The sequence below is a fragment of the Pelodiscus sinensis genome, chromosome 4 (genome assembly GCF_049634645.1).
Source record: "Pelodiscus sinensis isolate JC-2024 chromosome 4, ASM4963464v1, whole genome shotgun sequence".
Classification (NCBI taxonomy): Eukaryota; Metazoa; Chordata; order Testudines; family Trionychidae; genus Pelodiscus; species Pelodiscus sinensis.
This window is the reverse complement of record NC_134714.1, coordinates 24,233,672-24,258,385: the sequence shown is the minus strand read 5'-3', so window position 1 is coordinate 24,258,385 and position 24,714 is coordinate 24,233,672. Positions and strand designations below refer to the sequence as shown.

General features: G+C 41.7%; 1 protein-coding gene across 8 annotated transcripts in view; it reads left to right on the top strand.

Moving 5' to 3' along the window:
• Nucleotides 1-24,714, top strand: part of EVL (Enah/Vasp-like) — a 209,899-nt gene that overhangs the window by 99,505 nt on the left and 85,680 nt on the right. For 6 of the 8 annotated variants that reach the window (XM_075926577.1, XM_075926578.1, XM_075926575.1 and 3 more), the window contains one exon: nucleotides 23,182-23,350. The exons of 1 other annotated variant lie outside the window; for it this stretch is intronic. In XM_075926577.1, the coding sequence (XP_075782692.1) occupies nucleotides 23,182-23,350 (169 nt within the window). Of the gene's footprint in view, nucleotides 1-9,610; nucleotides 9,785-23,181; nucleotides 23,351-24,714 lie in introns of those variants that run through there. One more of the 8 variants, XM_075926576.1, reaches the window with a different exon arrangement.

Sequence of the window (24,714 nt, the reverse complement as noted above, 5' to 3'; positions counted from 1 at the left end):
CCATGAATTTGCTAGGGCCATAATGATATGCACTCAATTTTTATGATTAGGGGTTTGGAACGGGTGCCATGAGAAGAGAGATTAAGAAGACTAGGACTTTTCGGCTTAGAAAAGAGGAGACTAAAAGGGGGAGGGGATATGATAGAGGTCTATAAAATCATGACTGGTGTTGAGAAAGAAAATAAAAGAAAAGTAATTTATTTGTTCCCATAACAAGAACTAATGGTCACCAAATGAAATGAATAGGTAGTAGATTTAAAACAAACAAAAGGAAGTATTTCTTCATACAATGTACAGTCAACCTGTGAAACTCCTTGCCAGAGGATGTTGTGAAGACCAGGACTTTAACAGGGTTCCAAAAAGGAGCTAGATAAATACATCGAGGGTAGATCCATCAATGGCTATTAGCCAGGATGAGTAGGAATGGTGTCCCTAGCCTCTGTTTGTCAGTAGCTGGCAATGGGCAATAGGGGATGGACCGCTTGTTGGTTTCCTGTTTTGTTCATTCCTTCTGGGGCATCTGGCATTGGCCACTGTCAGAAGACAGGTTACTGACCTAGATGGACCTTGGTCTGACCCAGTATGATTGTTCTTATGTTCTTATTGCTTTACAGCTCCCTTTAAAATGAAATGATGGTTCTATGCAACGTGGGAAGACTAGAGCCCTAAAAGATTGTGCATTTTTACATATAGGACTAATGGTTAGTGGACAAAGAATTTTTGACCCATCAGCACATGTAATGGATGCAAATCTGGTAAAATGGTCTTATCATACTATATATTTTAGAAATGTGTGTCTGTCCGTCAGTGTGTGAGTTCATTTATTCAAGGACTCCTCCAAAATGGTAAGAGATTAAGACCGCCAAATTTGGTATGCAGCTTGCTCTTATAACATAAAGCGTTGGCAGGAGAGACCGTTATACTGCAGAATAACCATAGGGGACAGCAAGGGGACAGAGATAGGGACTAGGACAACAATAACCCCATTGGGCCAGCAGGGAGCAGAGGTGGAGAAAAGGGCGGATATCTATTATGTGTTTCAGAGAATCTGTCTGTTGTGTGTGTTTGTCTGTGTGTCTGTCCCCCAGCTGGGAGACATGCACCCCTTCTCCAGTAGTGCCTGCTGCAGCTGCAATATTCATGGATAGATGCTTTTCACCGGGCCCCCAGAGGGAAGCGGGGCTGTGTTTTCCCCTCTCCTTAGGGCAGCCTGCATAGTGAACCCCTCAGTCCCACTCCAGATTTAAATGAAGAAAAACAAAACTTATTTGAGTTAAGGACATAAGCAATGCTGAGTAATTCTTCTGGTATTCTTATATAATACAAACAGCTGTGAATTGAATTTTGCAAATCTGGATTTATCATAAAATCATAGTGTTGGAAAAGACCTCAGGAGGTCGTGGAGCCCAGCCTTCTGCCCAAAGCAGGACTAACCCCAACTAAATCATCCCAGCCAGGGCTTTGTCGCATATTTACAGTTTTTTTCTTACTGATTTTTCGAAGTTTATTAGTGTGTTATTTCAGTAGTGCATTCTAATGCCTATTAATCATGCTCTCTGTAAATGAAAAGTCATTAGTTTATGTAAATACTTCCTTTACATAGAACTTTGTAGTGTTTACTTATTGTAATGGGTTTCTTTTTAAGGTAATATAATAAACCTAAATATGAAACAGCAAATGTACATGTATAAAAAGTAATTCAGATTGTCTGTCTGAAATATTGTGTTAATTATTGAAAAATCATGTTTTCAGCTTGTCTGCTTTCAATAGCTTGTAGACAGTAAAGTTTATTTTGGATGATTGAGTAAAGAGTCTTGTTGTTCATTCAAACCCATGACATCTTATAGTGCTTCTTTTCATTCGTAAGGATGAAAGGTTTTCATGTCTTGACGTGATGTATCATTTTGAGGCTCAGTCAGTGATCTATCTGTTTCAATCGATAGCTCCTAGACCTGAGAGCATATTATACATGTCATCCAAAAATCATGCATGCCTTGCTCATGCACCTTTCTTTCAAAAGGAGCACAAATACAGTACCTCGTCCACCTTATAATAGTATCCCTCAGTTAATATATTCTGTAGGCGTGATGGTAAAAAGGGTCCAGTGATATTTACACCACTGCAGTTAAGGGCTGGCTCTTCCATGCAATAAATTCTGATCTTCCTGCAGAGATCTAAACCAACTGTTTTAGCCCTGTGTTTATTTAGCACTCAGTCCTTGTTGGGTCCCTATACACCCATGGTGTCCAACCAGTTCTGAAACAGTAGCCGTTATAGTGGCTACTGCTATAGCAAATTAGCTAACCTCAACTAGCCACACTCAACTGGCTAAATAGCCACATGTGGCTCGCGGCTAGCATGTTGGACACCATGGCCATAAATCTGCATTCCTGTTTGTACTTTGTCCCAAGATGATATATTCTTCAACAAACTCGTTTTCTAGTCCAAACCTATCAAGGCATTTTAGCACCACTGGGAGTCAGCAGTGGGTTTTATTCCATGGGCTGTCACTACTGTGTGACTGTGGACAAATTACTTAAGGCCTGTTTTTGTTGTTGCTAATGGGTTTTTTTGTTTGCTTGTTTGTTGTTTGTATGAGGAACTGAACACCTACAACTTCAGCTGAAGTTAGCTTGGCACCTTGGAAAATCACACTTTCCAAGTGTAGCTATGGTCAGAAAAAACTGCTTTCCATTACTCAATGGACCCAGTGACTATGTATATTAAGAGACAAAACTGTTTATTTTTAGCAGGAAATTAAATGAAGACTCTTTCCCTCTAATCCCAGGCACTGGCAGATGGCTTAAAATAACTTTGCTGGGAACCAGGCCTTGCCTGTAGGATGAGAGAGATGGAAAAAAGGTGGATTAGAGCCATCTTTGTTCCAGTCCCCTCCTGGCTTATATTGAGTTCAGCATAGGCACTTTGGTGACTTTGGCACAGTTGTTTTGTGATTTGGGTCACTAATTAATTTAGACACACATTTTTGAACCATGCCCCTTCTCCCCCTAGAACATACAGTGGAATGCAGTTCATGCAGTGACAAATTTTATAGCAATGATATGAACTATGTTTACTTTTGAGGAGCTTCTACTTGTTTCTAAATTGAATAAATGTTCTTAAATTTTTGACCAACAGGATTTTCAGTTTAGACCAGGGCTGGGCAAAGTATGATCTGTGGGCCGGATTCGGCCCAACAAGCCATGGGCTCCGGCCTGCGAGAGACCCAGCAGGCTGCCTGCCTACCCCACCCCTCAGTGAGGCCGGCTGCTGCAGGGCCATGTGTTTCTGTGAATGTTGTTGTTGTTGTTCGTCCATTGTATTCGAAGAGGACCTTGACATCTAACGGGTTGTGGACTGTCCACGGTGTGTCCGCAAATGGCTGATAAGGCTGATACGGGCACGGAATGTTCTGCCACATGTCGGGCAGACGTGTGGGCACCACTGTTGCAGCTTTTGCAACTCTGGCTTTACAGAGTGCTCGCTTCTCTTGTGCTATGGTTGTCCTTCTGGCTTCAGATGTTTGACAGCCTTGGTAGATCAGCATGTGCCATGTCGATCGGTCTTGTGCCAGGGTCTCCCAGGAGGTGGTGTCAATATCCAGGGACTTGAGAGAGGCTTTAAGCGTATCTTTGTATCGCTTCTTTTGCCCCCGTGCGATTGCTTCCCTTGAAACAGCTCACCATAGAAGAGCTGTTTAGGGATGCGATGATCTGGCATCCTTGCAACATGGCCTGCCCAGCGTGTCTGGGCTTTCATCAGCAGGGTGTAAACTGACGGCAGGCTTGCTCTAGGAAGGACTTCTGTGTCTGGCACCTTATCCTGCCACCGGATCCTCAGAAGTCTGTGGAGGTAAATCGTGTGGAAGTGGTTCAGTTGCCTAGCGTGCCTCCTGTGTACAGTCCAAGTCTCACTGGCGTACATCAGGGTAGTTAACACTACTGCTCGATAGACTTTAAGCTTTGTAGCAAGGCTTATTCCACGGTGGTCCCACACTTTGGTCAGCAGTCTGCCGAATGCAGAGCTTGCCTTGGCGACTCTGCAGTTGACCTCGATGTCAATTGTCACTGCACGGGAGAGGGTGCTGCCAAGATATGTAAATTGGTCCACTGCTTGCAGCTTTTGTCCCTTCACTGTGATGGTGGGCTCTTGATGTTGAGCTTTCGGAGCTGGCTGGTGCATCACTTCGGTTTTCTTTGTGTTGATGAGAAGGCTGAAGTTGTCGCATGCTGCTGCGAATTTGTCCATGCTGGCTTGCATTTCCTGCTCTGATCCAGCATTCAGGGCGCAGTCGTCAGCAAAAAGGAGGTCTCGTAGCAGTCTCCTTTATCTTGGTGACAGCCTGGAGTCTTCGCAGGTTAAACAGTTTCCCATCGGTCCTGTATCTCAGTCTGATTCCCAAGGAACTGTTCTGGAAGGCGTCTGACAGCATGGCTGAAAACATTATGCTGAACAGGGTCGGTGCCAGCACGCACCCTTGCTTGACGCCGTTTGTGACGGGAAAGGCCTCTGAAGCTTCTCCATCGTCCAGAACACGAGCCATCATGCCGTCATGGAACTGACGTACCATCAGGATCTGATGTACCATCAGAATCTGTCAGGGCACCCAAACTTCGACATGATGCGCCACAGACCTTCACGACTGACAGTGTCAAAAGCCTTGGTGAGATCCACGAAGATGGTGTACAGTTCACGATTCTGCTCTTGACACTTCTCTTGGAGCTGTCGGGCTGCGAAGATCATATCCACTGTGCCACGCTCTTTGCGGAAGCCGCACTGTGTCTCGGGTAATAAACCCTGTTCCAGGTTGTCAATCAGGCGATTCAGCAACACTCGTGCAAGGATCTTACCTGCGATGGAAAGCAGTGATATTCCTCTATGATTATCGCAAACTTGTCGATTTCCTTTCCTCTTGTAGAGGTGTACGATGGACGCGTCTTTCAGTTCCTGAGGAATAGATCCTTGATTCCAGAAGGACTGGATCAGCTGAGTGAGTTTGTCGACAAGCACTGCACCACCACCCTTATAGACTTCCGCTGGGATCGCATCAGATCCTGGGGCCTTGCCACTGGACAGCTGGCTGATGGCCTGTAAGGTTTCAGTCTCTGATGGTGAGACATCCAGGCTGTGGTTGATATCCGCCTGGGGCATTCTATCAATCGCCTCGTTATTGATGGAAGATGGGCGGTTCAGTACGGATTGGAAGTGCTCAGCCCAACGCTGTAAAATCAGAGTCTTCTCAGTAATGAGAGTTGTACCATCTGAGTCCAGTAGAGGGGAACTCCCTGAGGGCTGAGGTCCGTACAAGGATCTAAGGACTTCGTAGAACCGTTTGGCATCGTTTCTATCAGCAAACTTCTGGATTTCATCTGCTTTGGCACTCAACCAGGAGTCCTGCATCTTGCAAAGCTTGCTCTGTGCGATCCTGCGAATGTTGTTGAAGGCATTTTTCTTAGCTGTTGACGACGGGTCATTCTGATGAGCACGGTGAAGGCGATGCTTTGCGAATACTGTGAATACTGAGAGCCTGAAGGGAGGGGGCAAAGGCTTCTCACGCTGTCCTTGCCCCCAATAGCTTCCATTGGCCAGTTTCTGGCCAATAGCAGCTGCCTATTTGCAGGACAGGCAACATGTGAAGTGCCCCTCCCTTCATATCCCCTGGGCTCACATGGCCCCTGTAGCTGCTGTGAGCAGTACAGGGGCATGGAAGGCAGGGACCCTGATTAAGGAACTTGCTGGGCAGCTGGCTGGGAGCCACCCAGATAAGGTCTCCCAGCCAGAGCCTGCCTCTGGCACCAAAGTCCCTCCTTCCCCCAACTCTCTATCCCCTCCTGCACTCCTACCCTATGTAACTCAAACCTTATCTTCCCAGACACTGCATCCCCTCCTATGCCCCTCCTCAAGTCAAAACCCCCTCCCAGACCTGGCACCCTAATCTGCTATCCCGGGTCACAGACCAAAACCCTGAATTCCCCCCCCCCCCCCCCCCACACACACACTCCTGCCCCAGGTCATAAACCCCTCCCAGACCCTGTAATCCAGGGGTGGACAAAGGGGCCTCCGTGGTCTGGATCTGGCCCACCAAGCCCTTTGATCCAGCCCATGGCCACTCTGCTGCTTTCCTGCCTCCAGGTCAATAGAGAGCTGGGGATGGGGGAGCGCACGAAGTCTCCTCTCCCCCAGGGTGCGCAGCACCAGAGGCACCAGGCACTTTTTAATACATTTAAAAGGCAGAGCTGCAGTGGGGTTAGCTCCTGGGAGCTAACACCGCTGCAGCTCTGCAGTTCCCCTTTATCAGCTAATCAAGCAGTCGATGGAAATTCCATCAATTACTCGATTAGCTGATTACCCACTTTTAAAACCCTACCGTTGGCTGTGGAGCTCTATTCCCAGCCAATGGGAGTTGTGGGAAGTGGCGCGGATTGGGCATCGCTTCCCACAGCTCCCACTGGCCAGGAACAGCAATCTGCAGCCAATAGGGGCTGCAATCACCAGTACTTGTGGAGGCGCAGGTGAATACAGCAGGAGCAGCCCACCGGAGACTATCCCTAGCAGACTGGATCCAGCCCGTGGGCCAGTATTTGTCCTCCCCAGCCTTACCAAGTTTATAACCCAGACATTGCAGCATTGTGCTAGTATAATGCATGAGAATCAGAAAATGAAACTCAATAGACATTGACTGAAAATAAATGTGAAACTGTGTAAATTATTTTAATTGTTCTGTTGGCTAACGTGCAGAAAATAATCAAAATAAATGGCGAAAAAGAACAGCTATATTCTATACATGTTCTTACGGCAGTGAATAAGAGCCAGGGAAGCATTATTGTGCTAGGCACTGTACAAACACAGAATAGTATATGGCCCATTCCCTGAAGAGCTTACAGTTTAAATATATAAGATGGGCACCAGGTGGGGAAGGGATAGAACACACAAGCAAAGTGAACAATGCGATGACATCATGTTGCTATTTTGGCAGGGCAGGTTTACTTAAGAGGGGAACAATTTAATGTAAAGAGACAGGAGGAGAAAGGGATAAGAAGATAGGAAGCACAGTGAAGTGAATATGAGGTGAAGAGACTGAAAAAGATGGGAGAGAGCAGATTGCAGCAAACAGCCAATGAGGTCAGATCAAAGAAAGTCCAATAAAAAATGTGGGTGTAATAATCTGTTATTAGAGACACGGGTTGGGCCATAAAAACCACACTTCATATACTACACTCTTCATATACTAATCTAGTTGTACAAGTGTCCTTTGCTGAACTTGGTGACAGAAACACCTGCTGCAGTGAGGCATTTATACACAGAAGCTTAGTCTATACTTGAAATTGAACAACAAAAACATTTGTGTTCACGGATGCTTAAAAAAACCTCTCCCTGGCCCCACCCCAAATGACAAAAGTTTTGCTGGGGCAAGTGTAAATGGTGCTTTATCAGCAGGAATGCTCTTCAGCCAACAAAGCGAAAGCTAGCTCCAATGAGTGAAAGTTTTTTGTCAGCAAAAGTGCTGAGAAACAGCATTTACAGCACATGTGCTGACTTCTAGTGACCAGGCTTTGTTGACACAGCCTTGTCAATAAAAGCTGTGTAGTGTAGACATATCCTAAGTAGCTGATATCTCATGCTATGCTGACTTGGTTGTTTAAATCTCATGTATTTGTTGCACACCTTAGGCAGCTGAGTGGACTGGAACAACTCTGCTGGGGACCCAGGGCTAGTAGATCTTGTGGGAGCCCCCTAAGTTCTGAGGTAGGGCCAAAAATGAGGGGTTCAGTGTGAGGGAGGGGGCTGCTGGGGAGCAGGGTTTGGGTGTGGGCAGGAGGTAGAGTGCAGAAGTTGGTTGGGGGTGCAAATCTGGCCAGGAGTTAGGGTGCTAAAGTAGGGTGAGGGAGGGGGTCTGAGCAGGAGATCAAGTGCAGGAGCAGGGTGGGGGTACAGAGACTGAGTGGGAGAAAGATTGCAGGAGGGGACAGGGGATTGGAGCACTTAACTGTAGCAGCTCCTGCGGGGTGGGGGACGGGTAGTGATGCCGCATGGACCTGTGCTTGCAGGCACTGCCCCTCTCCGCTCCCATTTGCTGCAGACTCCAAAGTGCTGAATTCCACAGTCACCCTCCATGTACTGTTCGTACTCATGTTGGTTACATACTGACATAGTGATAATGCCAAGGATGTCTGCTGTGTTCCCTATGAGCTTTAAAGCCCTTTGGAGCAGTACAGTTTGTAGTCATGATTTATAAAGTTACCCTGACACAATGCCAGAATTATCCAGAAGAGGGGGAAAGCTGATCAGAATATGTAGGCAAGGTAAAGTTTAGTTTTATGAGGCTGTGTCTGTGTAGAGCAGGGGAATAATTCATTAGCAATATGACACTATGGGTTGTGCATATCTTGCAGGAATTGCTCTGTGAGTCTATCATGGAATTTGAAATTTTGCAGTTGGCTGAGACACATCTCCTGATGTTTTACTGCAATCACAATTTGGGACAGTTCAACTGTTTTTTAAAATCAGTTCTGTGATATCAAGACAAAATAAATTATAATAAAATGAAAACGTCATGAAATAGCTCATTCTTTATTGTCATCTAGAAGCACTTTTGTTTCTTTGCTCTTGACACTCCCAAAAGTCAGCTTCATTTTTTAAAAGTTTCTGGAGTGTTACCTGGGATAGTACTTATATCAGGACAGATTCTCTGCTGCTTTTTGCAGGAGGGAAAAGGAAGAGGTGGCTGACTCCAACCTTTGCCCTCTCTGAATTTTGAGCTGGCTGAGGGCCTGCTTGGTTCCTAGTGCAACTTAGACCATCCTAGGTTACCCACCCAGCACTAAATAAGTACTATTCAACATGAATAAGGGTGCTTTGATTATAGACTCTTTGGAGCAGATAAGGTCCACCAGTACAAATGGTGACTTTCCTTGCCTTCACTGATGGTTAGCACTTACATTCTCAGTGCTGACATTAGAGGCAGCCCTCAGTACAGGCAGTCCCCGGGTTACGTACAAGATAGGGACTGTAGGTTTGTTCTTAAGTTGAATTTGTATGTAAGTCGGAACTGGTACATATTGTAGGGGAAACTCTAGCCAAACATTTCTCCAGAGCTCAGTTTTATTCTCCCACACCTCACTTCCCTCAGTCCTTTATTCTCAAGCTGAGGTGTCTGCTGAGAAAAGCTGCTCCGCGTCTCCCTGGTCTGCTTGGGGGGACGCTAGCTTCGCATCTCCCTGGTCTGCTGGGGGGAAGCAGCTAGTGCGGGGTTGCCTCACCCCGTTTGTAAGTAGGGATCCGATGTAAGTCGGATCCATGTAACCCGGGGACTGCCTGTATAGACAAGGTCTCTGTGTTTTGTACAAAACCAAGAACACTGACTGTGTTGACAAATGATAGTAATTCTGTTGTCACTGAACCCATGTCATGAAAAACTAATTAAATGCTTTAAATATCAACTATCAGTGAAACAAATGGCAGTTGATCTGATCCTAATCTGTTTTCTTGGTCTTGGATTATTTCTTCTTTTCATCTTTTTATATTGAACAAGATTTATTTCTTTCTCTCTCTTTTTTTTTAAACCAAGTGTTATTTCCTGCTCTCTTTTTTTGGTAAAGCTTCCGTTTTCCTGTTTGGTTATAACTTTATGCATAGACAGTCATGCTGCATTACTGCCAAGTTTATGTTCCTCTCCATAAATTGGAGGAACAGAATTATCTGATTTAGCACAAATTACGTGTGACAGATTGATAATACATTGTTCCTGAATCTTTTCCTAAATTCTTTCCTCAATGGCAAGCTGGTAAGTACCTGGGGATTCTACTGTGAATATATAAGGATGTTGTTGAACAAAACTCATAATGGTATAATATAAAGAATAGCATGTCCTATTTAACAACACAAAAGGGTTGTGTTTCAGTTACGAATGAATAATTCAATTTTTGTGGTAATAATTGCTTTGATTTAGCTTCCAGTACTGTACTTGATTCACTGGGCCAAATTCATCTCTGGTGCAAGTAAAATTATTTCAGTGGAGTTATCAGAGATTCATTTGTCCCATTGAGAACAGTGGAAATCAGAGGTTCCCATTGAAGGATCGAGACCATATATAGTTTGTTGTGTTATGTTTCCTTATTTATGTGTCTGTGTCCTCATTAGTAGTGTTATGTTTGTAATTTGCATATGTTTGAACTTTTGAAAACCTTTTGTTTAAAATGTTCTACTAACATACTCAAGTGGCTTGAGAGTGTTTGAAAGCATTAGTTGGTGTCTACAAATCTGCATTTTCCGTTCACTGTGGTTTCTGATGGTGCATGTTGTCTCAGTATTTTCCAAAATACTTGTTCTTATTTCTGTAAAAAGGGAAGTAGTTCACATTAGTGTAATGGCCTGATCTCATATGTCTTATATCCTAGCATGTGTAATGGACTAATTGAGTCTGTCGGTTTTTCCTCTGCATTTACCATACTCATACATACTTCTCAAAACTTGGTGTATGTAGTGGAGGTTGTTTGCAAGATGGCTTGTAGGACGCTATAAAATGCCACACTTTATTACAGGAAGAAACAGTGAGTGGATTAAAGTGTTAATAGATTAGGAAACTGCTGTAGAAGGCGAAGGAGCATACATTGCTTAAAAAGCTTGAAGGTCAAGGGAAAGCTTCCGGTTTGGAGTGTGGCATGTTCTTTTCTATGTGACTGTTTTGATAGGAATGGTGTTTTTTAATCTTCAAATTGCTGAGTATGAAATGCCTTTTGTACAACAGCTGTTTATTTTTTAAGATGCTGAGCTGACATGTTTCCAAGTGGAGTTTGCCTTGAAACACTTTTCCCTTAAATTAATTGTTCTATTTCGCAAGAATGTATCAGTACAGGAAACAGACGAGTTAAAATGAATCCACCATTTAGTACCCAAAATCTTCGCAGTATAAACTCACTGTGGGGGTCAGAGTCTGCTGTCAGTTTCATTGGTATAATACAGAACAACTCCATCAGCCCTGATCTGATTCTCTAGGGACTGGCAACTCATAGGTCATTTATGTGTAGGTACCAGACACTTATCAAATCAGAATTCTCTGTTCATTCACACAAGGGGCACAACAGGATAGAATTGGTAGGAGATTACTATCAGACCTCCATGAATCAAATGTTATTCCATGGTGTCTCTTTATATATGTTATTCTTCCATCCCTGGTTATCTGTAATTTGCTGCATCAAAACACTTTGGGTATGTCTACACTGCACAGAAATTTCAGAAGTATCCCAAAATAGCTATCTCCGTCTGTTGCAGCAGCCCATTATTTCAAAATAGATTTAACGGGCAACTTATTCCGACATCCCGGTAACTCTCATTCCATGAGGGTTAGTGGCACTTCAGAATAGCAAGTTATTTCGTAATACACTGGAAATTGGCGCTATTTCAAAATACACTGGAAATTGCGTAGCTTATTTCGAACTAAGGGTGCTATGTAGACACACCCTTATACATGACAGTGAGATTCACAAATGTGAGCCTTTCTTATTGAGCATGGCTACACAATCTGAATTTTCACATTGAAGTAACTAATCCCCCGAAGTCCTGCCTTATCAGGACTGGACTCTCAAGAGGAAAACGTGGATTCTCTGTGACTTTTCTCTTCTTTGGTGTCCAATTCACAAGTCTGGGATGTATGTGCTCACACAATGCAGTTGCTGAATGTAGTGTGGTAAAGATTGCTGTAATTTTTGTTAGTGTATCTTTGGATTTACAATATTTTATAAAGACATTGGAGTTTTACCAAAGAAACAATTTAAGGCCCAGGCTTTGAATGGCTATAGGCAGGTGCACAGTATGAATGGATACTCCCCCTTTGACAGCTCATCCAAGGCCCAGCCACATTTATAGTTCCTCCAAGCATATCAAAGGAGGTGGAGAGGAGCCTGGTGCATGGCTTCCCTTCTGTGCACAAGACTTCAGAATGCATTAGAGAAGGGAGAATAAAAGGTGGCATCACCTGAGCAGATCCTTCTATGCATTGTGTGATGGACAGGGGATAGGAGACTGCGTTTCCCTCACTGAGCAGCCCTTTAGTCGGGCCAGTGGCTAAATACAACAGTTTTGATCAAGGGAGTTTTCTACTTTTTCTACTGCTGCTCTAATGCAGGGGTAGAGTCCAGCTTCACTTGGTTTCTGGTGGAGGATCTTCCAGAAGTGATACTGACTTCAGATGGGAGCTACGGTAGACTCTATGGTAGGAAAGATTAATGACCTAGCCAGTCACATGTGTCAAGATGCCAGATGTGGAAAGTGTTTTCTTGTAGTAACTTGACTGAATGCTTTTTCACACTGTAGTTTCTAAAGGCTACCAGTATTTTAAGCTCCATTTGAATAGGTAGTTTGGCTAAAAACTGCAAATAGAGTGCCATTCCATTTCTTTAAATCTTAAATATAATTAAAGAAACATTTTCCCCACCCTAATCATTACTTCATTTGGTGTGATGAAAATAATTGAAATAATTCTTTTTAGCAGATTAGTCCATTACTTTGCAGCTGACCGCTTGTGCTGCAGGAAAGTGGTCTGCAGCTTTGTGTCTTTTTTAACCTTTGAGGTTAATGTTCTTATATCAAGCTAATCATACTTCTTGTTATATACGATTTCTTATGCATGTAGGTTTTTTAAAGCTAATGTTGGCTGAAGTATATCTGCATGTTAAGCTAGCCATTTCTTGCACGGCAGGTTTAACCACATAAATGTGACTTCCTGTAAGAAGTGTGATATGTTAAAAACATATTATAGGGGTTTTTTGTAATGTTTCATTATGAAGTGGATTTGTTGCAGGTAGAACAAGTCCTTGATCAAGCAAATAACTTCTGATATCAATAACAATCAGATTGGTGAGAAGAAAAGTAGTTCAAACCTGGATGGAATTATGTAGTTCTAGTGTTCTTAGACTGGATATCTGGGCTTTATCTCCCCTGTGTACCAGTTAGCATGACAGCTCCAGCTGGGTTTGGCACCTGAGAGTACAAACCATATGACATGAAAACAAAAAGGTTAGGAAAAAGTTCACTAACTAGCAGTTTGCAACTTCAAAGAACTTTACCAGTGGCACCTTAGTTAATGAAAATAACTAAGGATATGTCTACACTAGCCCCCTCATTCGAACTAGGGAAGCTAATGTAGGCATTCGAAATTGCAAATGAAGCCCGGGATTTAAATATCCCGGGCTTCATTTGCATCTTCCCGGGCGCCGCCATTTTTAAATCCCCCTTAATCCGAACTCCGTGCCCGCAGATACACGCGGCACGGAGTAGGTCGTTCGAATTAGGATCCACGAGGAGTAACGGTAGTTCGAATTAGAGATCCTAATTTGAACGACCTACTCCATGCCACGTGTAGCTGCGGGCACGGAGTTCGGACTAAGGGACATTTAAAAATGGCGGCTCCCGGGAAGATGCAAATGAAGCCCGGGATATTTAAATCCTGGGCTTCATTTGCAACTTCGAATGCCTACATTAGCCTCCCTAGTTTGAACTAGGGGGCTAGTGTAGACATACCCTAAGTGATCACTAGATTCCTCATTTTAAAAAGAGTGAGGCATATTCTCTGCTTTTGTGAAATGTCAAGTCAGTGGAGTTACAACCATTCCCACCAGCTGAGGATCTGCCTCAGGAAACCGAGATAGTTTCGGGTAAAGGTGAGAGCCAGTATGGACTTCCATGGTACTGCTCACATGCTCTAGTACTATAGTTCCAGGGTCCCTGTAATCTTTTGTGGGAATGAGTTCCATGGTCCAATAAAGGCTGTGATAAGTTGTCATGGTAACAGAGCAAGCTGTGCTGAAACTCCTTTTAATCCTCAAGTGCACATCTCCTGGGTGGACTTATGTGGTCCTAGTGTTCTTAGTCTGGATATCTGGGCTCCATCCCCCCTGTGAACCAGTTAGTATGACAGCCCCCACTGGGTTTGGCACCTCAGAGCCTCTGAGCAGTTGCTGATTAAAGTGACTCAAAAACAACTTTTAAAAGCCAGAGATTGTTTATTTACCCAGAAGTACACAGCAAGCAGATAAAGGGGCTAAAACAACAGAAGGCCTCTCCACCTGGTCTTACCTAACTGTATTCTTTGCTCTCAAGCTCTACTAAGTTCCACTCAGTCCTGCTTCTGAGCTTGGAGAGAAGGACACCCCTGCAGCATTCTCTCATTGTCTCTGAGAAAGAGGCAGCTCCAGCCGCTGCTGCCTACTCATCTCTCTTCCTTTCTATGCAGGTGTCTTAAATGGTATAGGGCTCCTTTGATCTCACCTTCCAGCCTGGGAAAAGTACCCCTGCTATCCTAGTTGGAGCCCAGCAGATGAGCTTTTTCCATTTTGTAGCTTAATGACAGTTCCCTCATGATACCTTATCTCTCCCATCCTTTCATTTCCTTTTTGTTTCCCTTTAACAGCCTCCTTCATTGCCACGCAATCATTCAGTAAAATATCTCACAGGTACATTGAAGTGCAGCTGATATTCATAAAAAATAATAGATACTGCCCTCAATCTCCACATAAGCATTTTATATTCTTTCTTTACATATCTTTGGTAACATTTACAGTGAGTATTGTTCTAACTGCTGCTATTAAGGATATGGTCCATTAGAAAGGGCACTGAACTGGAAGTCAAGAGATATGGGTTGTGATTATTATTAGTTGTCTTCCTTATGATAGTTTTTAGGAGCCAAGGAGGAACAAGGCTCCATTGTGCTAGACACTGTACAAACAAAGAATAAGAGACGGAAGAGCTTACCACCTAAGGGCTTGTCTTCTCTGCAGTATTAACTCAAGGAAATTCAAGTGTTGCCTCTAACTCAACTGTCAGGTTACTACCCATTCTTTATTTCTTTATCTTTTATTTCTTTGATTTGTCCCTTAAGGTGAAATGTATTAAAACCAATAAGTACCATTTTAAACCTTAATTTGAAGCCTATAATAACTGCATTGTATGTCTATGGGCAGTAGAAATATTCACTTAAGAGAAATATACATTTCAAGAGAAAGTGCTTCCCTAAAACGTCCCTTACAATAAAGCATTCTTTTATTTTTACAATGGTTTTCTTTATTTTCATCCGATAAAGGTGCTTATGTTATTGCCATTCACAGTTCTCTCCCTCAAGTTAGGTGGTGCTTTAAACTCAAGGTAGCTGGCCCCAGAAGAGGTTGGGGTTGCTGCTCCCATGTGACTGATAGTTGAGCTAGTAATGCAATGGGAATTCAAGCTTCTCTGTGCTGTTAATTCAATCATTCAGTGCAGCTGCTCTCCCTTAAGTGTCAGAGATCTGACCATGGGCAATTGGTATAGTGATTGGATCAAGAGCTGGTAGCCAGGAATAGGAGCCCAGGATCATATAGCTCAGCGATTCCCAACCTTTTTCCAGATGGAGACCCATTTTGACAATTCAGGAAGACTCGGTGACCCAAGGCAATTGAAAAACAGGGGAAGGAGGAGAGGCAGAGCCACCTGGGGAGACACTTGGCAACCCTGTTGAAATGTAATGGCGACCCATATTTGGGTCCCGACCCATAGGTTGGGAAACCCTGATATAGCTGGAGTCGGAGACCAGATGCCAGAGCCAAGTGTCAGGGCTGAAGTCTGAGCTGATGTTTAAAGCCAGGTCACTTGGAGTATGGCAAGGTAGTGGAACAGCTGGGTGAGGGGCAGGAGTGGAGCTGGAATGAGCCTAGGAACAAGTAGATGCAGTAGCAAATGCAACCATGGGCAGCTTGTGCAGCCACTCAGGAGAGATTAAAATGCCACCCAGTTGATTAGCAGAGCACCCACAGCTAGGTTTTTTGTTTCTACTAGTGAGTGGTTCATATGTGTACTTGTCTCTGTACACATAACATTTAGTCTGCACATGGATGGAAAAAATCCACACGTGGATGGAAGAGATTAGAGGGACCATTGGTGAATACTTTGAGCTGCCATTGGCCTCACACCATTGCTGGGCTTAAGAGCATACCTGTTGGTTCTTCCAACTAATCGCGTGGCTTGGTTAATCAGGTGATTCTGCTACAAGCTAACTCTTGTTCCGCTCTCAATTCTCTGTTGATCACTAAGTAGATGGAAGTAGGTGGTTTCAGATTCAGCTACAAGCCTTAATTCATGACATCAAACTAGGCCAATTCAAGAAGTTAACTTGAGTGTGGCTAATTCAAGCTAACTCTTCAGTGAAGACGAGGCCAAAGTAGACAAGACAGACAAGTGAACAGTGCACTGGCAGCAAATATCATATTCTGCATTTTTGTGAGATGGGGATTTAAATCTTTCAAGGAGGAGTTATGTGAGGAGGGGAATCTGTTCCTGGCCTATCACTGACCTTTACCTTCCTATACCTCCAGTCCTCCAGTGTTAACGATGATAATTATATTCCCCATTCTGAAGTGCTTTGAGATCTCTGGATGAAAAGTGTAGCTGACCTGGCTTAACTGGTGTCCATAAATGCTTTTGTTGAAATAATTGTGTTATTTTTGTATTAAATTAAATATTATTGTTAAAAACAGTTCAGCACAGTAGTTATTGAAATAACCATATATTTTGGAGATTAATTTTTCCTTGTTACTGTTTTTTAAATAGAAAAGGATAATCTGAGCCTAAGTAATTCTGAGATTAAATTATTTCCTTTTCAAGATTGTCCCTTTAAAAAACACTACAGTTTTGTACAGTAATGACCTAATACACTACAGTATCTCTAATAAAAGTTGCAGAGGTTTAGACCATTACATAGAATAGAAGAAAGTATTTTTATTCAGCCATGATCCTTAAGAGAAATGCATTTGATTGACTCAGCTCAGTGCATAGTAAATTATGGCTCTGCGTTAAAACCACAACTGAAGGGCAGAACTACACAAAATGGAATGAAATGACTTCCCCAAAGGATAATGCATGTTGGAGACAAACTCATTTTGCCTTCTCAAATTCTTCCCTGTGAATCAATAAAACATTTTATTTTTCAGCTTTCTCAAAAAGTGACATATTTCACATGCATTTTTGCTGCCATTGATGTTTTCTGGGTTATTGCTTTTTTTTAATTGTGAAGGGTAATTCTACAATAGCCAGACTTCAGATTAACAGTTAAAACCATGGCATCAATAAAATATGTTCAGTGGATTTCATTAATGTTACATCTCAAGGAAACAGCCATGCCATTAAAATAGTTTTTATTACTGCCCCTAGAATTCTTTTGTTCTTTCGTCTTAGATGGCATTTTATAAAGTGGCTTTGCAAATATGTTCTGTTGTTGCTTTACTGATGCGAAAGTACTCAGATTTTAAGTAAGTGTAGGCCATGTTCTGATAACCTTACTCAAGTTGAATAATTTGACAAATATGGCAATTTCCTGCAATATCCTTGGGAAACTTTATTGAATTAACTTTTGATGCCCTTTACTGTAATATATAGAAGCTTAATGAACAAATGAGACCTTTGAAATTAGTATTTCTTGAGTAGTAAGAAGCTACTATCCAGTGTTCTCTCTAATTTTTGTATGTCCATGTGCGGAAACATATCACCTATCCTACAGTAGGGAAGATGCTACCATTGTTGGCAAATGAACTTTTATCCTTCATTGTTCCAGACTACATGTGTTGATTTTCAGGAAAGTCTAAATATTTATTCCCCATGTAGTTATTTACAGACTGTAGCCAAGTCACCTCATAACAAACAGAAGGTTAAGCTACCCAGAGCTGTCAGCCACAAGACAAAAAAGCCAGATAAGTTCATCATAATTGTGTTTATAACATTGTAACAAATATGAAATTACTCACAGGAAAAAACTTTTATTAACAAAAAGTAACATGTTTTCAGAAACAAAAACTATAGGACGTAGCCATAAATCTAGAGGAAGCTGACCATTTTTTTAAACATAAATTAAACATGAAATTTACTGCTATTTGTCAGATTTATCATTTCACTTGCAAATAATAAAAAATAAGCATTAGGCATATAAATCCCAGCAGAGGGAAACAAACTGCTGTGCAGTGAGCCAAGAAGAATATGAGACTGAGACTTCAGTGACACTAGCTATCATTTAGGAATCTTAAGTAGATAAGCAGTGAATGGCCATGCTGCTTTTACATAGCGGGGTCTACTAGCATGGGCTATGCAGAGACGTGCATTTGCTTTAACTTTTGAATAAGTTGGTTATCTTGTATGTTATAGAGCTTTATTATGTCAGAGACATACTGTGCTTGGAAGGCAGTAGTTCAGGAATGGCTAACTATGGATAATATAACGGTTCAGTTTCAAACTGATGTCTTAGTGGGAAAAGACCAATTTAATTGGATGTCTCTAGTCTGGTCCAAAATTATATTCCAGTGTATGGGAAACCTTAAAATGTGTGTGAGAGCTCTGAGAAGGTCAGTTGAAGAATTATCCATTTTTATTAGGTTAATCACACAACTATTCAAAACTAGTCTGGACAACATGTGTGGTCTGTTGTGCTGTAACATATTGTATTTACTGTTACTATAGTGTACAAGTCAGAGGTCTCCTAAGCATGTATGGCTTTGACATTAGGCTCATGTTTTATCTTGTTTTAGCCTCCTCATGTTCACTCAACTCTGAGGGAACTCCAGGCTGGCAATAGACTGTTAATGTTAATGAAATGTAATATAATTAAAAAATCAATCTGACAATTAATTGCATTTTGAGTGTTTTGTGTAATGAAATAGCATAATGGATCTGCCACAGAATATTCTGCTCTCAGTAATCGTATTTTTAGATGCATAAGGAAATTTATGTAAAAGTTTCAAAGCAGCTCCATGACTAAATACAAATGCTGATATGAACCATAGTGTCCTAAGAGAGAAAGAGCATAGGCTATTCATAGTCATATGACAGAAGGAGTTAGTATTTGCCTGCAGTGCAATCCCCTACCTCACGACAAGAGCAGCACTATATGGCCCAGAAAAATAGCTGGGGAAACTTCCCTGGTAGTTCCATGAGACTGTCATTTTTTGGTTTAGGTTTAAAACAATGTAATGACCCATTCCAGTTTCCATTGAGATGAGTAAAAAGACTCCTTTTGATTTCAGTGGGAATTGGATTGGACACCTTGGTATTTGGAAATAACTATAGCAGCAGAAAGGGTAAAGTAAAGAGAAAACAGATTTTAGGAGTATAGAAGTGCTCCTTAGCTCAAGGTAAGAGGCTGTAGGCTAGAATCAGATTGTAAAGTTTGCAAGACAATGAAGGACTTTGCAAAGAGTAAATTTTCCTTGTATTGTGTCACTTGTTTTATGTTGCTTTCTGTTATTTTACGTAGAGGCCATGTAATCAGCCTAATCCTGTTCCTATAGAAGCTAATGGTTAAAAATGCCCAGTGATTTAGGGGGAAGTAGAAATGGGGCCTGATACTTTGTGTTATAGGAGAATTAATTAAAATGCCTCTGCTAATATATCTGATGTGGGGAAATGGTCCTTTAATGCTCCTGCCCACCTTTATGAAGAACAGTGCAAACATTTCAGATTTGGTTTAGTCACACAATGTCAAAGTCAGAGCTGTGTGGAGGGCAGAAGTTACATTTCATGGAGGATTTTGCAGTTTTGAAATTTAGCTTTATTCCAAATCCGAATGAAAACCAAAAATTGATACATTGTTTGTTAAATAATACAAATAAATTCATTTTTGAAAAAGCATAATGTTTTGACATAATTGTTTTGTTTTTAACATCTTAAAATGTGTTTCTTATACTATATAGCATATAATATAGAACAAACTTTCAAAATGAAAACTCTTTTCCTAAAGAATAAATCAAAATATTTCAATCTGAAAAGGTCAAAACTGTATTTTTTCAGTCTTATCCAAACTTTTCTCCCTAGTTTTCTTCCAAAAGGAAATTCCAGAAAATCTACTTGATTTTTAATTTGGATGGAATATGGTTTGGTCAAAGTGTCTCTGACCAACTCTCATAAATATAAATAAGGGTGCAGATGTGCAACAGACATTGTGAAGGACACTGCATTTGGCTGCAGAAATCGGATGTGCTTTACTCTGTGGCTTGTTGTTGATGTCCTAAACACTCAGTGACTCCAGGGAGAGTTGCTTACGGGAATGTTCAGCAGGTACTCGGCCCTGACTTGGTTTGGCCTGTAGTTAATCAAACAGCTGTTTTTTGTTTGTTTTTTGTTTTTCAAAAGCAAACATCATTATAATGAGAAAGCGGGGTGGGAGCAGGCCCATGAGCTCAATTTTGTAGCATGAACTACTGTATCCTAGAAACATCAGAAATTGAATTATGCTTCTCAGAAATATCCCTCAAACAACTGATGTTTTACGATTACTCTGCCAAGTGTTTTGGCCATTTGTTGTTGCTGTGCCTAAAGGCCCTAAGGGGATTTTGGCTTCATTGTACTGTGGTGGAAAAAATACATTCCCTGTCTCATGCAACAAGACAACAAACTTGTGGATGTACCTGCGCATATCCCTTATAAAACCTATATATACATAAAGAATTTTTACATTAAGGCTGCACAAGCGACTTCTCCTATATGCTCCAGTAACACATCCTACTGATTTTCATTCAGTGAAGTAATAACAGCGCATTATTCTGGATTTCTTAGCTTTAGGATATGGATTGTCTGCCAACATAGTGAGTGCTGTCTAACTGTCTCTGTCTATCTATCATACTTATCTGCATCGCATCTGAACATCTCCCACAAGTAGCAATGACAACAATGTCTCTCTGTTCCTACTTTGATGGCACGAAAAGGAATTGGGGGGTTTACCAGCTATTGTTTGTTTCTTTTCCTGTTTTTTTTTAAAGCTTAATGAGATGGCCCTTCAGGTGTTACTGCTTTTCATTGGATAGTTGGAAATGCTTTACCATCCCTCCTCCCAAACTAAGAAAGAGAGCAGGTATGAAGTGGCCTGTAGGTATAAAATTATTAGGGTTGTCATTAGCTCAGGACTTACACCAGACCTACACCATAACAATGTCATCTTTAAAAAAAAAAATACTGTAGGTCTGATTCTGCACTGCTTATTCATGCAAATTGCCTGTTTTGTGCAGGATGAGGGTCCAGGCCTTGGATCACAGAAATGTTGAGTGTTTACCCATTTCTTGGGAGCATAGTCCTAGCGCTGGTCTACACCAGGGAGTTATTTTGGAAAAACTCCCTTTGTTTCGAAATAACAAGTGGAGCATCCACACTACTGAGCCTGTTATTTCAAAATACTGGGCTGGATATTTCAAAATAATAACTCCTGCTTTCCACGAGGAATAACACTTATTTCGAACTAGTTATTTTGAAATAATGGTAGTGAGAACACTCCACTGCTGCCATTTCAAAATAACTGTTCCCCAGAGTCATTCAGATTAATTACTTCCCAGTGCTTGCTGGGGGTCTAAGGTGAGGTAGCACGTCCGCATTAAGGGAGCTAATTTTGAGGCTTCCCTGTAGCATGGACACACTATTTTGAAGTCGTTATTTTGGGAGTTCTTATTCCTCTGGCAGCCAGGGGCCCACCAAGCCGGTTGTTCCGGTCTGTGGCCGCCCTGCTGCTCTCCCACCCCTAGGACAGTTGAGACCTGCGGATAGAGTAGCGCAAGAAGTCTCCTCCCCCCACCAGGGGCATGTGGCACCAAGAGTGAACAGCTGGTGGTTCTCTCTAGGCAGCAGAGGGAGAAGGGGGCAAAGACTTCAGGCTCTCCCCTGCTCTCAAGCCAATCAGGATCTGTAGGCGGGGGAGCACAGAAGTGTCCTGGCCCCACCCCCTTCCACCCGAGGCTCCGCCTCTTCTAGTCCAGGGCCACTTCAGATATTTGGGAAGTGGCCCCCTTCTATAATAATTGCCCACCCCTGCCCTAGTGTCTGCAACTGCTAGGAATTCGAGATAGCAATAGTTGAAATACTGGTTGACAGTCCAAAAATGTCAGTGATGGATGTTGAGTAATATGTCCTGTGTTTGTATGACCTCAGCTTATACCCAATGATAGCTGTTTCATCTGAAAGATGTTGTTGTTTTTTTTTAATCTGAAGGAGTGCACCGTTTGTCTGACAAAGCTGCTGTTCCAAGAATAAATTTAAGTGGGAGGAAGATAATAAATGCATGTGAAATTGCAGAATAAAAATAAACATTTACAGTAATTACCTTATCATGATTATGCATTTTAACAAGAAACTTATATGCTTATAACTGCAAACGCACATGAGTATTCATAGGTACTGAAACTAGGGATGCTGCCGCATACAGGATTTATAGTTTGGTCCAATGGCTGTCAGCATACCTTCTATACAAATTGTTTCAGCAGCTGTACTAATACTAAAAAATATAGGGTGCCGTCTTAAATAAAGTTCAGAAAAAGATGACCGCTGTTGGAAATGTTCCAACTATAGTTCCCCAAAATATGCAAGAATTAATGTAGTCATTGTCTACATTTAATTAAAATCTTTCTTCACATCTCTAACCCAGACTGAAAATAATTGAAAGATGTGAATCTCCATATTCCGATTTTTTTTAATGTAATCTTGCTTTCTGTAGCATTTTGGGCTGCTTCGGAGAAGTGATTATATTTCAGTAACTAAACTACTTGATCTTTCCTTCTTTGCTATTAAGCTGAAATAAAACTGTTTTTAAAGAGCCTGTGTATCTTCCACAGTGTATTCTGGGACTTCTAAATGCGTCATCAGGTCTAAATATTACAGACATTAACTGGATTAGTGTAATTGATTTCTTCAGTTTACCTAACAGGGCTTTTGGTTTGAGGGTGCTTTTGTTTCTAGTTTAAATTGTGTGTCCAAACTTTACTGCAGTTTATTTGCCAGAGCTTCAACATAATAATTTCAAAGCAGACATGAAAGGCGTCATTTTTCAAGAGGTGCATATTAAATGGAGTATGAATGCTTTTGGTTTCCTTTCTTTAAGTGTTTGCAAGTTAAGTTTCCACTTAGGTCCTAATATTGGTGTGCAAGATGAAAATAAAATTCAAGTAAAGTACACACTGAAGTGTGTATGTGTGTGTGTGTGAGTGTGTGTGCGCGTGCGCATGTTTGCACACACAGTTAACCATTAAACCATTAATTTGGTAGACAGTGTAATATGCCAGCCTTCTGAGGGTTAATAGACCAGATGTGTAATATACGGTTTAAATATATTTGATAACTGTGCTTTCCTCAGAATAATTTTCAGCAAATCACACATTTACTGTGTTTTATGCTTATGTTACTTTTGTTCTCCAGTGAACAGAGTATTTGCCAAGCCCGGGCTTCAGTTATGGTCTATGATGATACCAGTAAGAAATGGGTGCCAATAAAGCCGGGACAGCAGGGATTCAGCAGAATCAACATATACCACAACACTGCCAGTAACACCTTTAGAGTAGTTGGCGTGAAACTACAAGATCAGCAAGTGAGTAACTATGTCTTTTGTGTCCTTATTCTTTGATCGCTAAAGATGTTATCAGTTGTATAATTAATGCTACTCCTACAAAGGGTATGTAAATTAATATTCTGTTCCATACACCTGTGTTCTTTGTGATTTCTTGATCCAGAACTGTACCTCTATTTATTATATTTTCTCTGTACTTTACATGAGAGAGAAATCTCATTAAATATTAGGTATGGAAGATTGTGTGTGTTTTGTGCTCCATTTTATCTATCTCTTTTTATCACTGAAGGCTTTGCTCCATACTACTTCCAAATTACTCTTTGCTGCCCCGTCTGTGGTACAGACTTTTAGCATTCCTGCCACATAAAAGACCACTCACTCTCCTTGTGATTCCCACTTTCTCATGATGAGTAACTTAGTTGCCATATTGCATTTTAAAAACTTAGCCACATACTCTGATCTCATTTACCATGGCATAAATAGAACTATGTAGGATTCACAACTAAGGAACTGAGGTCATACTCTGATTCCTAGTCATTGGTTGTCTGTATGGTATGGGGACACTGTTAGCAGCAGTGTCATGTGTGTCAGTCTAAGTGTGATAGCATTTGTTCACAGGAGCTATAAATAAACGTCTCATTCTGAATGTAATCCTTAAAAAACAACTAATAGTCTTGCAGCACCTTAGAGACTAACAAAACATGTAGATGGTATCATGAGCTTTGGTGGGCACAATCCACTTCTTCAGAGGAACTATTACTGAATGTAATAGTCACATTTAACTGTTAAATCTATGAATTAGTCCCATTTTACATTTTAGAACAAGGCTCTGGAAGTCGGGAGTCTCTGGTTCTGTTTCTAGCCCTTTCATTCACTCATGTGATTTACGGCATATACTTAACTTCTCTGGCTGTGTCTACACTGGGCCACTTATTCCGGAAAAGCAGTCGCTTTTCCGGAATAACTTGCCAGCTGTCTACTCTGGCAGCTTGCTTTTCCGGAAAAGCAATGACGATCTACTGTAAAATTGTCAGTGCTTTTCCGAAAAACTATGCTGCTCCCGTTCGGGCAAAAGTCCTTTTCCGGAAAAACTATTCCGGAAAAGGGCCAGTGTAGACAGCACAGTAGTCTTTTCCGCAAAAAAGCCCCGATCGCGAAAATGATGATTGGGGCTTTTTTGCGGAAAAGCGCGTCTACATTGGCCACAGACACTTTTCCAGAAACAGTGCTTTTCCAGAAAAGCATCCTGCCAATGTAGACGCGCTTTTTCCGGAAATACTTATTGCGGAAAAGCGCGTCTACATTGGCCACGGACACTTTTCCGGAAACAGTGCTTTTCCAGAAAAGCATCCTGCCAATGTAGACGCGCTTTTTCCGGAAATACT